This window comes from Octodon degus, unplaced genomic scaffold (genome assembly GCF_000260255.1).
Source record: "Octodon degus isolate 3935 unplaced genomic scaffold, OctDeg1.0 scaffold00011, whole genome shotgun sequence".
NCBI classification, from domain to species: domain Eukaryota; kingdom Metazoa; phylum Chordata; class Mammalia; order Rodentia; family Octodontidae; genus Octodon; species Octodon degus.
The window spans coordinates 697,979-709,730 of NW_004524587.1; the positions used below are offsets into that span (position 1 = coordinate 697,979).

An 11,752-nucleotide genomic window follows, 5' to 3' on the forward strand; every position below is an offset into this window, starting at 1 on the left:
TTTTTTTTTTGCGGAACCAGGGATTGAACTCAGACCCTTGCACTTGCCAGGCAAGCACTTATTCTACTGAGCCATCTCCCCAGCCCCCCCGGGTCATTTTAACTTGGAGATTTTTTTCCTTTCTTGTTATTTTTTTGCCTTATTGAGTTGCAAGAATTTTCTCTCTCTCTCTCTCTCTCTCTCTCTCTCTCTCTCTCTCTTTTTGCTTTTGAGACAGGGTCTCACTATGCAGTTCAGGGTAACCTTAACCTCACTATGTAGGCCATGTTGGACTCAAACTCACAATAGTCCTTCTGCCTCAGCCTCCTGTGTGGTAGGATTACAAGCATGCACCACCACACCCAGCTAAGCATTTCTTGTAGTTGAAAAATTCAATTACTATTAGTTTCTTCACCTTACAAACAGTTAAGCAGCTGCCTTTCAATACCTTTTGGGAAGAAAAACTCAAATGGTAGCGTGCTACTCTGCCAGTGAGCTGCGCCCAGGCCGCAGCCTCCTCGTTTTGCAGTTACCTCACACAACAGAAGCAAGTCCTGAGCCAAAGATTCTTTTCTCTGCTTGAAGTTTAGGGTCTGCAACTGGTTTTCAGACAAAAATCCCCAGGTTTTTAAGATTGTCATCATTTCAGCCAAGGGGATTTTTAAGATGGTCCTCCTGATAAACTCAACCAGAATCTCATCCATCTCTCTGGCACTAGAATAAAACAGAGAGCACAGCAAAGAATTTATCAAATAGAGCATCCTAAGTTTACAGACTATCTCAGTAGATTTTTCAGCCAGGATTTTATTTGGAGGTCAAACACCCAAATGCTTCCCCTTCTTTAGCCACACTGTCACTAGTGCTTCAGCACAAAGATTTAATTATCTCTTTAAGTCATATGTTTAAGTTTCAGAATTTAAAAAAAATAGTGCTCCTGTGGTTTGGATGGGGTCTGTCTCCCAAGGGTTTGGGTGCTAGAAGTGTGGTTCCTAATGGATGCGGGTGACGGATCTTTAAGAGGTGGGGACAATAGTGGGTGAATGGGTCACATAGGTGCCACCCTATGAAGGGATGCTTTTCAAGGGACTAGGTCAGGTCACCAGAACGGGTTATGAAGTGAGGTCAGTTTTCCTTGTGCTCACTTGATTCCTTTCCAGCCATGTGCATCTCACACACATACTATCACCATGATGATGGGCTTTTTATTTATTTTTTTATAAGCAGAATATATTTATTGAGGGAAAGAAAACTCCTGTCAGAGAGAGGGACAGGAGGGGGGCCTGAGTGGGTAGTCCCCAGGAGATGTTGGACTTTCAACCGTGAGCTAAATGAATCTCTCTCTCTCTCTCCCTCCCTCTCGCCCCCTTTTTTCCCCTCACTCCCGCCCCCTTTTTTCTCCCTCACTCCCTCTCTGTTTTTGTAAGTATGCAGTTTCAGGATCTTCTTTTAGTAATACAAAATGGACCAACACAGGTGTTATGTGCCCTTTCTTGACTAGAGCTCTTTGATCTTCATTCATTGATTCCTGTATTTCTGGGACTTACGAATACCTTGTTGGATCAAGTTGCATCTTTATCTAAAAAGACAAGGCCTGTGCAGTATCCATTCTGGTGAGGAGAAAGACAACATTAAAAAAAAAAAAAAAGACGAAATAATAGGGAGAAATGCAATGAGAAAAATGGAATAATGTTAGGCAGGAGTGATGTGGCAGTGGAGGTAGAGAATTAGGCCTCTAGGAGCTGACATTTGAGGCCAACCTTGGAGGAGGAATCAGGGGGTGGAAGATTTCCAGTGCAAAATCCCTGGGGCCTTCAAGGAGCAGGGGGCAGTCAGTCTCGGGTGAGGTAAGAACAGAGAAACAGTGAGGTCTGAGGTCACTGCAAGGATTGTTGCTTTTATTCTGAAGGCATTAACAGAGGTGGTCTATGGTGTCACTTAGGTTTTACCAGGATCCATTTGGGTACTCTAGTGAGATGGTAGCCCTAGGAGGCAAGGGCAGACAGAAGGAGGAGACACAGTGCGAGATCATAAGTAATAGTACAATTATAACAATATATTGAAATGAAATTCATTAAAAAAGTATGAATTCTGTCTCAAATTTACTGTGTAATATTTTAGTTGACTGTAAACTGCAGAAAGTGAAATTACAAGTAAAGGAAAAGTACTGTAATCTGTTTATCCTTTAACAGATGTGCAGTTAATAAACCACTACCTCGGTTTTGTCTTTTTTTTTGTGGAACCATGGATTGAACTCAGGCCTTTGCACTTGCCAGGCAAGCACTTATTCTACTGAGCTATCTCCCCGGCCCCTGTTTTGTCTTTTATTTTGGGTTGGATCCCCAACATTGAAAACAAACAAACGGAGGGACATGATCAGGACCATGAAAGTGAAGTTCCACTTGTTGCCTTGTCCACAGACAAAAGCGTTCTGTCTTCTGGTCACGGTTAAAATATTCACCATGATCTATAAGGTCTTGTATTGTCTGGCCCTTGTTTGCCTGTCCCTGGCTTTTTGAGCTCCAGCTATACTGGCTTCTTAGTTTCTATAATACAGAACCATAATTGCTCCTGCCTAGCAGGTTCTTTCTGTACATTGTCCCATGGGTCATTTCCTGTTGCCATTTAGGTGTATTAACTTCCTGGTGCTGTGGCATATACCTGAGACAAGCAGCTTAGGAGGATAGGTTTATTATGGCTCACAGTTTCATAGGTTTCAGCCCACGGCATTGGCCAGGCTGCTTTGGGCTTGTGACAGCATAGAATCACGGTGGGAATGCATGGTGGAGGTAGCCTCTTCATCTCAGGGCAAATGGATAGCAAAGACAGAGCTAAGTGGCTGGGGTCCCACAGCTTCCTCCTACTTGGTTTGACCTCTCAGAGGTTTCATTACCTCCCAGCAGTACCATATGGTGGAGGCTAATTAGCACATGGGGCTTTAGGGGACAATTTTATATCTATATGGTCCCATCAGGTATCAGTTTAATGACTGCTCACAGAGATTTATTCAAAAGTTATTTCCTCACCTTCCACTACTTATTACCTTTCCAGAACTATCCGAAATTAACTTTATTATTTTATTACACTCATAACATTTCACTGTGCCCTGGGGCACTACAAATGTCTTATTGATCGCTAAACCCTCTAGAATCTACAACTGTCAGGATGGTCGATTCAGTAAGCCTAGCAAGCCTGAGAACCTTCATGTATGCACTAGATAAATATTTGTAGAATGAATGACTAGATATTCTTCATAAGCAGCATGTCAGAGAAAATTACCTGGTGAAGGATTAGGGTTCAACCGTCAGTGAAATATAAAACCACACTTTAAAAATACTTAGGAGGCTTGTTGAAATGAACATTCCTGAGCCATAAAGTTAAACTCGGGGGAAGGTGCCTCTAAGGATGAATCGAGATTCTTAAAGTGCACTTCGAGATTCTCCATTGTGGGTAAAGTTCATCACAATGTCATAGAGAAACCTGGTAAAAAGACAGCACTTAATCTTACCACCAGTTTCAAAACCTTTTAATAAAACTTTAACAAACCTTTTCTCTGTGAATATCTTTTAAGTCTTTTTCCCCACTGGCGCTTGAGCGCAGCGCTGGGCATACAGCGTATGTTCAAAATTCATTTGCTGGATGAACTACGGCAAATAGCTTCTAAGTAACGTTCGTGGACACATACACTGCAGCCACAGGGGGCATAAGAGGTGATGCGAAAGCCCCCACGAATAAAAAATAACGGAAGCCAAAGGGAACTAAAGACCAAAACCCCGAGCCCGCGAGGCGGAACCCGCTCTTCTCGCCACAGCGCAGCGGGTCGCGACCCTAGCTGCACGCCCCACGTAAGTCCCGCCCCACTACGGGCGGAAGTGACGCCATAGGATTCAATGTCCTCCGCCTCAGTCCCCTACTCCCAGCCCAAGCCTGAGCGCCAATCCAGCGCCTTAGGACACAACGAAATCCGTGAAAAAGCCGCCCCAGAGGCCAGGAGTCTGACTCCTTCAAGGCTTCCACCACCTTGCAGACCGATCTCATGCCGCTAGAGGCTGTCTTACCGGCCAACATCCCCAGCCGTCTCCTCAGCAACTGCTCCCGCCGAGGCGCCTTCAAAACCACCAATGATAAGTCGCGCCACCTCCAGGCTCCGCCCACCAGGCTAGGACTTTGGACTACAACCTAGGCACAGGGGGCGCTTTGGGGTTCACAACAGAAGCGAAACTCGCGAGCCCCCCTTCTGTCTTCTCGGGAGAAGAGCTTTTGTAAATGAAGGCAAGGTGTGTCACTAAATCTGTCTTTGGGTTCGGTGTACTGTTTTCGTGCTGCCCATTCTCGTTGGATCGCTGTGCGTCCCCCGCAGCGCAGGAAAATGGGCTGATCGAGGGTGGGAGACGCATGCGCCATCGGGCGGTGGGGGGTATTGGAGGCGGGGCGAGCCTAGCCGGGTTGAGGTGAAGAGTGCCGCGGCTCTGGCTTCCTGCGGGTGGCGCGCCTAGTGGCTCAAGCTGTGGAGAGCCTTGGGTCATAGTTTTCGTAGCCAACTCCGGCTTCAGCCTTCCCAGTGTGGCCGAGCGTCGGTGAGTCGTGGTGTCCGGGCGGCTCTGAGAAGCAGCTTCTTCCTGGGCCTGACTGCGGGTGCGGGGAGGCTGGCGTTCCCGCGTCCCTTGCGTCTCCTGCGACTCCGCGGCGCCTGGTCCTGCGGGTTCTCGGAGACGGGCCCAGAGAACTCCTCCGCTTCCCCGGTGGTCCTTGGTCCCTCTTCGAGCCCTCTGGGCGCTCGGCTAGGGTGGCGGAAGTGTGTCCTAGAGTCTCCTCGGCGTCGGCCGGTGACGCGAGCCGGCGCGCTGTTGTCTCTCGCTGCCGGAATCCGCCCGCCCCTCGTCAGCCCGTGACCTTGGTCGGTGTCTGTCATTTATTCAGGATCTGGCTTGTAGGAAATGGAAGCTTTTAGGGCGATCTTAGCTGCAGAGTTGTCATCTGAGAGATCCCTGTCGGGCTGCTTGTCAGGGACTTAGACCTTCCGATTCCTCTTGCTGGCTGTAAATGTTCTCGTGCTGTTTTCTTAACAGGTGTTTTATGTAGGATCTTAAACAGATCCGTCGTTAAATGTATACAGGTTGGCGCTGTCAAAGGAATTCTGTTGCAACCGGCCAGTGCACTTAGTTGATCTAAAATCTTTACTTTAAAAAAACAAAACAAAACAGTTGAGTTGTGAACTAATTCTCAAACTTTAATAATCAGTATTCAGCGAACACTGGGCACTTAGCACGTGCATTTACTCACTAGCCTGTGCGTTCTTCAGTATGTATGGGCTGATGCTTTCCTGTGAAAGTCATGACTCGGCAGAGTAGTCAATCGAGAGTACTCAGTGTTCAGAGTGCTGGTAAATGATTGTCCCAGAAAAGCCACCAAAGGGTTAGTGATTCCAGAAAAACCATTCCTTGAGGAACTGTTTTGTCGAAGTCTGAGTAGGTAAGTCCTCCAGCAGCCTTCGTGCAGTCCTCCGAGAGCAAGAGGCTCTTGCTTTCGGTACCAGCTTGGTTTGACCTTTCGCCTAGGAATGTGATGGTTGAAATTTGTCACTTGGCTGTAATAAGTAGGAGTAGGTAGAGTTGGCAGGGCCCAGCTGTGTCTGCTGCCTCTGCTGCAGTGTAGTTCGATCCTTTGAAAAGTTGGAAAACAGTAATTCAATCCAAGCCGTTCTGAAATCTAGGCTTTTTAGAAGTCAACTTTTTTTTTTAAATCTTCTATTTTTAAAATTTATTATATTATTATTATTATTATTAATTTTTTTTTGCGGAACCGGGGATTGAACTCAGATCCTTATGTTTGCCAGTCAAGCGCTTATCCTACTGAGTCATCTCCCCGGCCATTATTATTATTATTATTGGCAGAACCGGGGATTGAACTCAAGCCCTTGCGCTTGCCAGGGAAGCGCTTATTCCACTGAACCATCTCCTTCGCCCCAACTTTTTTAAATATACATTTCACAAACATTTTTCCCTTTTTCTTTTTTTCTTTTTTTTCTCTCCAGGGAAACAGATTCTTTAGGCTGAACAATACTTTTCTGGGCGTGGCTTGTTTTTTGCTTTTTTTTTTTTTTTTTTAAGGCAGAGTCTTGCTATGTGTAGCTCAGGCAGGTCTCCAACTCATGGCAGTGCTCCTGTTTCAGCCTCCTAGGGCTGGAATTGACAGGCATGCACCGTCACGCTGGACTCTGCTTGTTTTAAATTTCTTTCCTGTGTAACTAGTAACGGTTTTTCCCAAGAAAAAACAGCTGGCATTAAAATGCAGGGTTCCCCATGTAATTATAGATTTGCTGAAGTCTTACTTGAATGCTTATCTAACCCTTTTACTAGCATTTCTTTTTGTTACTAAAATTGTGCCACCTGGTGGTTGAAATCTGCTATCATAGAACACTACTCAGAAAATTTTTTACCTGACTTGCATTAGACTGAGATGGAGTACATAAAATAAAACTATATATTTTTTATCTTTGTTGCTGGTACTCTGCTGATTCCATTTTCCCAGCCTAACCCAAGGAAAAGTTAAAACTGCTTTGTCAGGAGTGTATGTTAACTAGACATCAAAACATCAGGTCTTCAAGAGTTTTCCTGGATGGTTTTTGGTGTCCTTGTGCACAGACTTGAGGTGGGCAGGGCTGGCGTGGATAGTGAGGTATAACTGTGACAAGTTTACCCTCCTGCTGATTTGTAGATGCCAGTGGAAAGGCGAGACTGAAGATTTGTGCTTACCTGTACTCTTCTTCAGTTTGTAAAAGATGCTTTGAGTTATAATGTTAGAATAGGCTTTTTATTTATTTTTTTTTAGATAACAAGATAACAATTTTTTATTTTTGTTTATTTTTGAGACAGGGTCTTGCTATGCAGTTCTGACTGACCTTGAACTTACTATGTGGCCCAGGCTGGCTTAGTGTAACCCTTCTGCCTCAGCCTCCCAAGTACTAGGATTATGGGAATGTACTATCACATTCAGCCAAGATAACAATTTTGTTTATTTATTTATTTATTTATTTACTTTTGCGGAACCGGGGATTGAACTCAGGCCCTTGTGCTTACCAGGGAAGCGCTTATTCCACTGAGCCATCTCCCCAGCCCCCAATAGAATAGGCTTTTTAAAGTTGGCTGCTGGTAGGACTGAGGTTTTACATTTGATTAATTGTACGGAATTTAACCCTTTCAGTACAACAGGCCTGAAGCCCTGTCACTAATGAATATACACTTTTATTTCTGCCAGGCTGCTTATGTTCACAATTATTGTACTACCTCTTTGAAATAGTTTGTCTGTCTGTCTGTCTTTTTCTTTCTCTTCTCTTCTCTTCTCTTCTCTTCTCTTCTCTTCTCTTCTCTTTTCTTTTCTTTTCTTTTCTTTTCTTTTCTTTCTTTCTTTCTTTCTTTCTTTCTTTCTTTCTTTCTTTCTTTCTTTCTTTCTTGATGTGCTTTTTTCCCCCTTGAATGCTAGGGATTAAATCCAGTGCCTCCTGTGTACTCTGCCCCTGAGCTACACTTCCATTTGTATTCTTTCTTCTTTTCATACTTTTCTTTTCCTTTTGATAGCATCTTACTGTGTAATTTAGGCTAGTTTTCATTTCTGTGTAGCCCACACTGACCTTGAACTCATGATTCTCCTGCCTCACCATTCTGTAGTGCTGGAATTATAGGCAGGCATTACCACCCCTGACTTCCTTTTGTATTTTTAGTAATAGTAGATTTTTGTCCTTCAAGTGAGCATTTTATTTTATTTTAATTGTCTTTTTGAGCTAGGCATTGCTATGCAGTTCAGGCTAGCCATGAGCTCACTTTGTAGCCTAGGCTAGTCTCTTGATTTGCAATGATCCTCCTGCTTTAGCCTCCCTGGTTCTGGGAGCATTTTATTTTTCAAAGTCATGTAACACAAGTTGTAAACTCAAATATTTGAGAAGGCTGGGCATGACAGCACAAAATTTCATAATCAAGTAGTACGAGAATAGCAATAGTTATCACACTATATTGTTATCTTCAAAGTACTCTTTAACACTTAATCATGTGGTTCCTGGTGAGCACATTGCAACAGTTGACATCTGCCAGTGCAAGTTTAATCTTTTGTTTTCCAGTCTTGTCCCCAGAAAGGTCACAGGGCCACAGTCAGGTCACAGGGCCATTCAGTTCAGTCTTCCCTCTTATGTGACTGACACTTCTAGATAAACAAGTAATACTTTACATGTTGCACTATACCGTTTCAGATAGGCTCATGTATGTTGTTTCAAACCCCAAAAGATACAGCTTAAGAATGAGTGCTTTTGTAGAAGAGACTTGGGTGTCAGATGGTAGCCAAAGCGATAGGATTTGTAGGTAGCCAACGCCACACTTTTCTTTTCTTCTCAAACCTGTATCTCCTTTTGAATTCATCATGCTAACTAGGCTGTTTCTTTTTTGTGCCTCCTCACTTGCAGACTTAGCTACATTGGTAAATAGTCCCAATTTTATCACTGAATTTTTGTTTTAAACCTAGTGTGAGACCCATTTTCATTGTGAATCCTCAGCCTACAGCAATGTTCAGATTGTAATGCAATCCATCCATCTATCCGTTCATCCATACTTCCTTTCATTTACCCAATGTAGTATTACCCTGTATTATTACTTCTTTGGAACTTAGGCCTAGAATTAATGCCTGATGAACTTGTAGCCAACCAGAGTTTTTTTGGAAATAGTTTTTCTCTCTTTGTGTTTCTGTCATTTACAAACTGTATGGAGACCTTTTACTTGGAACATGGGAAAAGTCTATCACCGTGAGAGTGTGTTAGGTCTTAACTCTTCCACGTCCTATTTGATGTGGGGCTTAGTTTTCCATGAACATGTAGGTATTGCATCTTTTGATGATAAAAAAGCAATTCTTAAGAGTTCAGCTGAATGGGAAAGGCTGTCCACTTCGTGTAGTTGTTCAGTTATAAGACTTGTCTAGTACATGGTAAGTGTTCAACAAATTATTTTCTCAGCTGTCAACAGCTTTTCAGGGTTTTGAAGAAACTTAAAAGAAGATAGAATATATATTTTGATTTTCTTTAGTTATCAAAAATACATTGAGTTACCGTAGTATCCTTTGAGTAGGAAGAATACTTCTGGAAGTTATCAGTGCTTAAATATGTTCTGAGAGCACAATGCCATTACTTTATTGTTGCATGTACTTTGTATTATGCCCAAGAGGACTGCAGTACCTCTAAGTATGTGCCAACAGAGCCTGGTGACTCAGGATGGTGGCACATAGGTGGAGAGGAAAGGGGAGGGAGGCAATGTCTAGTAAATAGGTATAGTGAAAGAAAGGAAAATGGGGGCCCGAGATATAGGTCAGTAGAATAAGTGCTTGCCTGGCAAGTGCAGGGTCTTGAGTTCAATCCCCAGTACTGCAAACAAACAAACAAACAAAAAAAACAAAAAACAAAAAAAAAAAAGAAAGAAAAAAAGAAAATGGTAAAATGAGAATTTGTTAGATAAAGATGAGTTTGTAAAAAAAAAAAAAAAAGATGAGTTTGTATAGCTCATGGTTAAGTAGTATATTCCTATCAAGGAGAAGAGAGCCAGGATGTGGTGGTGTATGTCTGTAATCCCAGCATTAGGGAGGCTGAGGCAGGAGGATTGAAGCAGGCAGTGTGGCTACATAGTGAGTTATCCCTCTTTTTGGCACCAGGAATTAAACTCAGGACCTTGAACTTGCCAGGCAGGCATTTGTGCCACTGAACTGTATCCCTGGCCTACTTAGTGAGTTCAAGGCCATCCTGCACTACATAGTGAGACCCTGTCTTAAAAAACAACAAAAGAAAAAAAGAAAGAAAGAAAGAAAGAAAAAGAAAAGAGGATAAGAGAAGGAAACTAAGTTAAGCCACTTTGTTGTTTGAAATAGTCATCTAGAATGAGAAACTGCCAATTAAAATTTTAACAAGTAGAAGGGAAGACATGGTACCCTGGCTGGATTTAAAAAATCAAACAAACAAAATATATATACACATATATATACATATATATGCTACATTATATATTGTGTATATATTATATATATGAAGTATGCTTTTGTTATGGAATAAAATATGTATAATATATATTTAGGCTTATATACAGTGTGCATGTATATATTAACTTAGCCAGGTGCCTTCCCAAGTGCAGGTGCTTCTTGAATTCTGATGGAATTATGTCTAGATAAATTCATTCTTAAGTTGAAAATATTTAAGTCAGAAATACATTTAAGGGACTGGAGATGTAGCTCAAATGTAGAGCATTTGTCTAGCAAGCTGAGGTACTGGGGCTTGATCCTCAGCACTGCAAAATAGCAAAACAACAGAAGAATGATATACCTGACCTACTTTAACATTGTAGCTTAACCTAACCTACCTTAGGCTGGGGAGATGGCTCAGTAGAATAAGCGCTTGCCAGGGGCCTGAGTTCAATGCCTGGTTCCACCAAAGAAAAAAAAGATATTCCCTAACCTACCTTAAATGTGCTCAGATTACCCATATTTGCCTGGGATTGGTAAAATTATCTCATCCAGCCTATTTTACAATGAAGTGTTGAAAAGCTCATGCCAACATAGATGGGTGTTTTGTAGATGATAGAGTGTGAAAACATTGTACCCCCAAAGTAATGGCAGTATAGTATACGAGACCAGTGGGGGCATAGGTAACCTCTGGTATGGGTCGCCTCAGCAGCCGAGCATCAGGTAACAGTTGTGTTTTCTAAGCCCAAACCTCAGTATTCAGGTTTAATTGCTGCGCTGGCCCTTTGTGGTAACTAAGTGGGTCTTGAGTTGCATTGTGGGCACTAGGTCTCTAAAGGTTTGCCAGCAGTGCTGTAGAGTTCAGATTGTTTGCCCTTATGATCATGTAACTGACTGGGTGTTGCTGCCTAGCACTGTAGAGACAGTGTCAACATTGTACCATATACTGCTAGCTTAGGAGGGGCTCAAAATTCAGTGTGTAGTTTCTGAACGTGCATTGCTTTTCACTGTTGTAAAGGCAGGAAATCCTGAGTTGAACCATACAGAGTTGGGGAACCATCTGCTTAGCATTTAAAGAGGTCATTTCAGGATATCCATAAGCTTGCTTTTTAAACTATAAAGTCACAAAGTTGAGATGGTTCATAGAAATGTGCAGAAAGAAAGGTCTTGTCAAATATGTGTACAAAATGTTACTGACATTTTCTAGGTGACTAAACCAGTGCACAGAAAAAAATAAGTGAGACAGAAACCAGATAACAACTACATGCATATTATATATGTAAGTTTAGGCACATAATATTAGGATAATATTAGATAGTTGACATTGCTCAACCATGTGACACTTCACTTTTCAGAAGTAATAAATTTCTGTCATTAAAAGGACTATATTCAAGGGCCTGCCAGATACCTCAGTGGACTAAAGTGCCTAGCAGAGTGCAGTGGCCAGATTAGATCCCCGGCGTGCTGTGCTGGCCCGTCCCTGGGGCGCTCTGAGATGGCAATTGGGACTGGGTGTGGTGGCGTGTGCCTGTAATTCCAGCACTTGGGAGGCTAAAAACAGGAGAATTAGTACGAGTCCGATCTACATAGTGAGACCCTGTAGACCCTGCCCTAAATTCATTTAAAAAAAAAAAAAAAGGACTATATTCAGTGGCAGGCAAGCAAAACAGATATGCAGAAGCCTGCATATTTGAAGCATGTTATTTATTTATTTTTTAAATTTCATTTATTTATTTATGTGTGTGTGTGTGTGTGTGGCCAGCTCAACCCACCAGGGGGCGGGGCTGGCTGG

General features: G+C 42.7%; 2 protein-coding genes across 6 annotated transcripts in view; one reads left to right on the forward strand and one right to left on the reverse strand.

Moving 5' to 3' along the window:
* Positions 1-4,138, reverse strand: part of Cenpn (centromere protein N) — a 20,564-nt gene extending 16,426 nt beyond the window's left edge. Inside the window, exons 1-3 of one of the 2 annotated variants that reach the window (XM_023709322.1) lie at positions 4,035-4,122; positions 3,256-3,456; positions 513-693 (exon numbers count right to left, since the gene is read on the reverse strand). In XM_023709322.1, the coding sequence (XP_023565090.1) occupies positions 513-683 (171 nt within the window). In that variant the 5' untranslated portion in view covers positions 684-693; positions 3,256-3,456; positions 4,035-4,122. Of the gene's footprint in view, positions 1-512; positions 694-3,255; positions 3,457-4,034 lie in introns of both variants that reach the window. The other variant, XM_004625761.2, reaches the window with a different exon arrangement.
* A 57-nt stretch (positions 4,139-4,195) lies between these two features.
* The window catches only part of Cmc2 (C-X9-C motif containing 2), a 40,533-nt gene continuing 32,976 nt past the window's right edge, over positions 4,196-11,752 (forward strand). For 3 of the 4 annotated variants that reach the window (XM_023709321.1, XM_004625764.2, XM_023709319.1), the window contains exon 1: positions 4,403-4,553. The gene's annotated coding sequence lies outside the window, so the exon portion shown is untranslated. Of the gene's footprint in view, positions 4,254-4,402; positions 4,554-11,752 lie in introns of those variants that run through there. The other variant, XM_023709320.1, reaches the window with a different exon arrangement.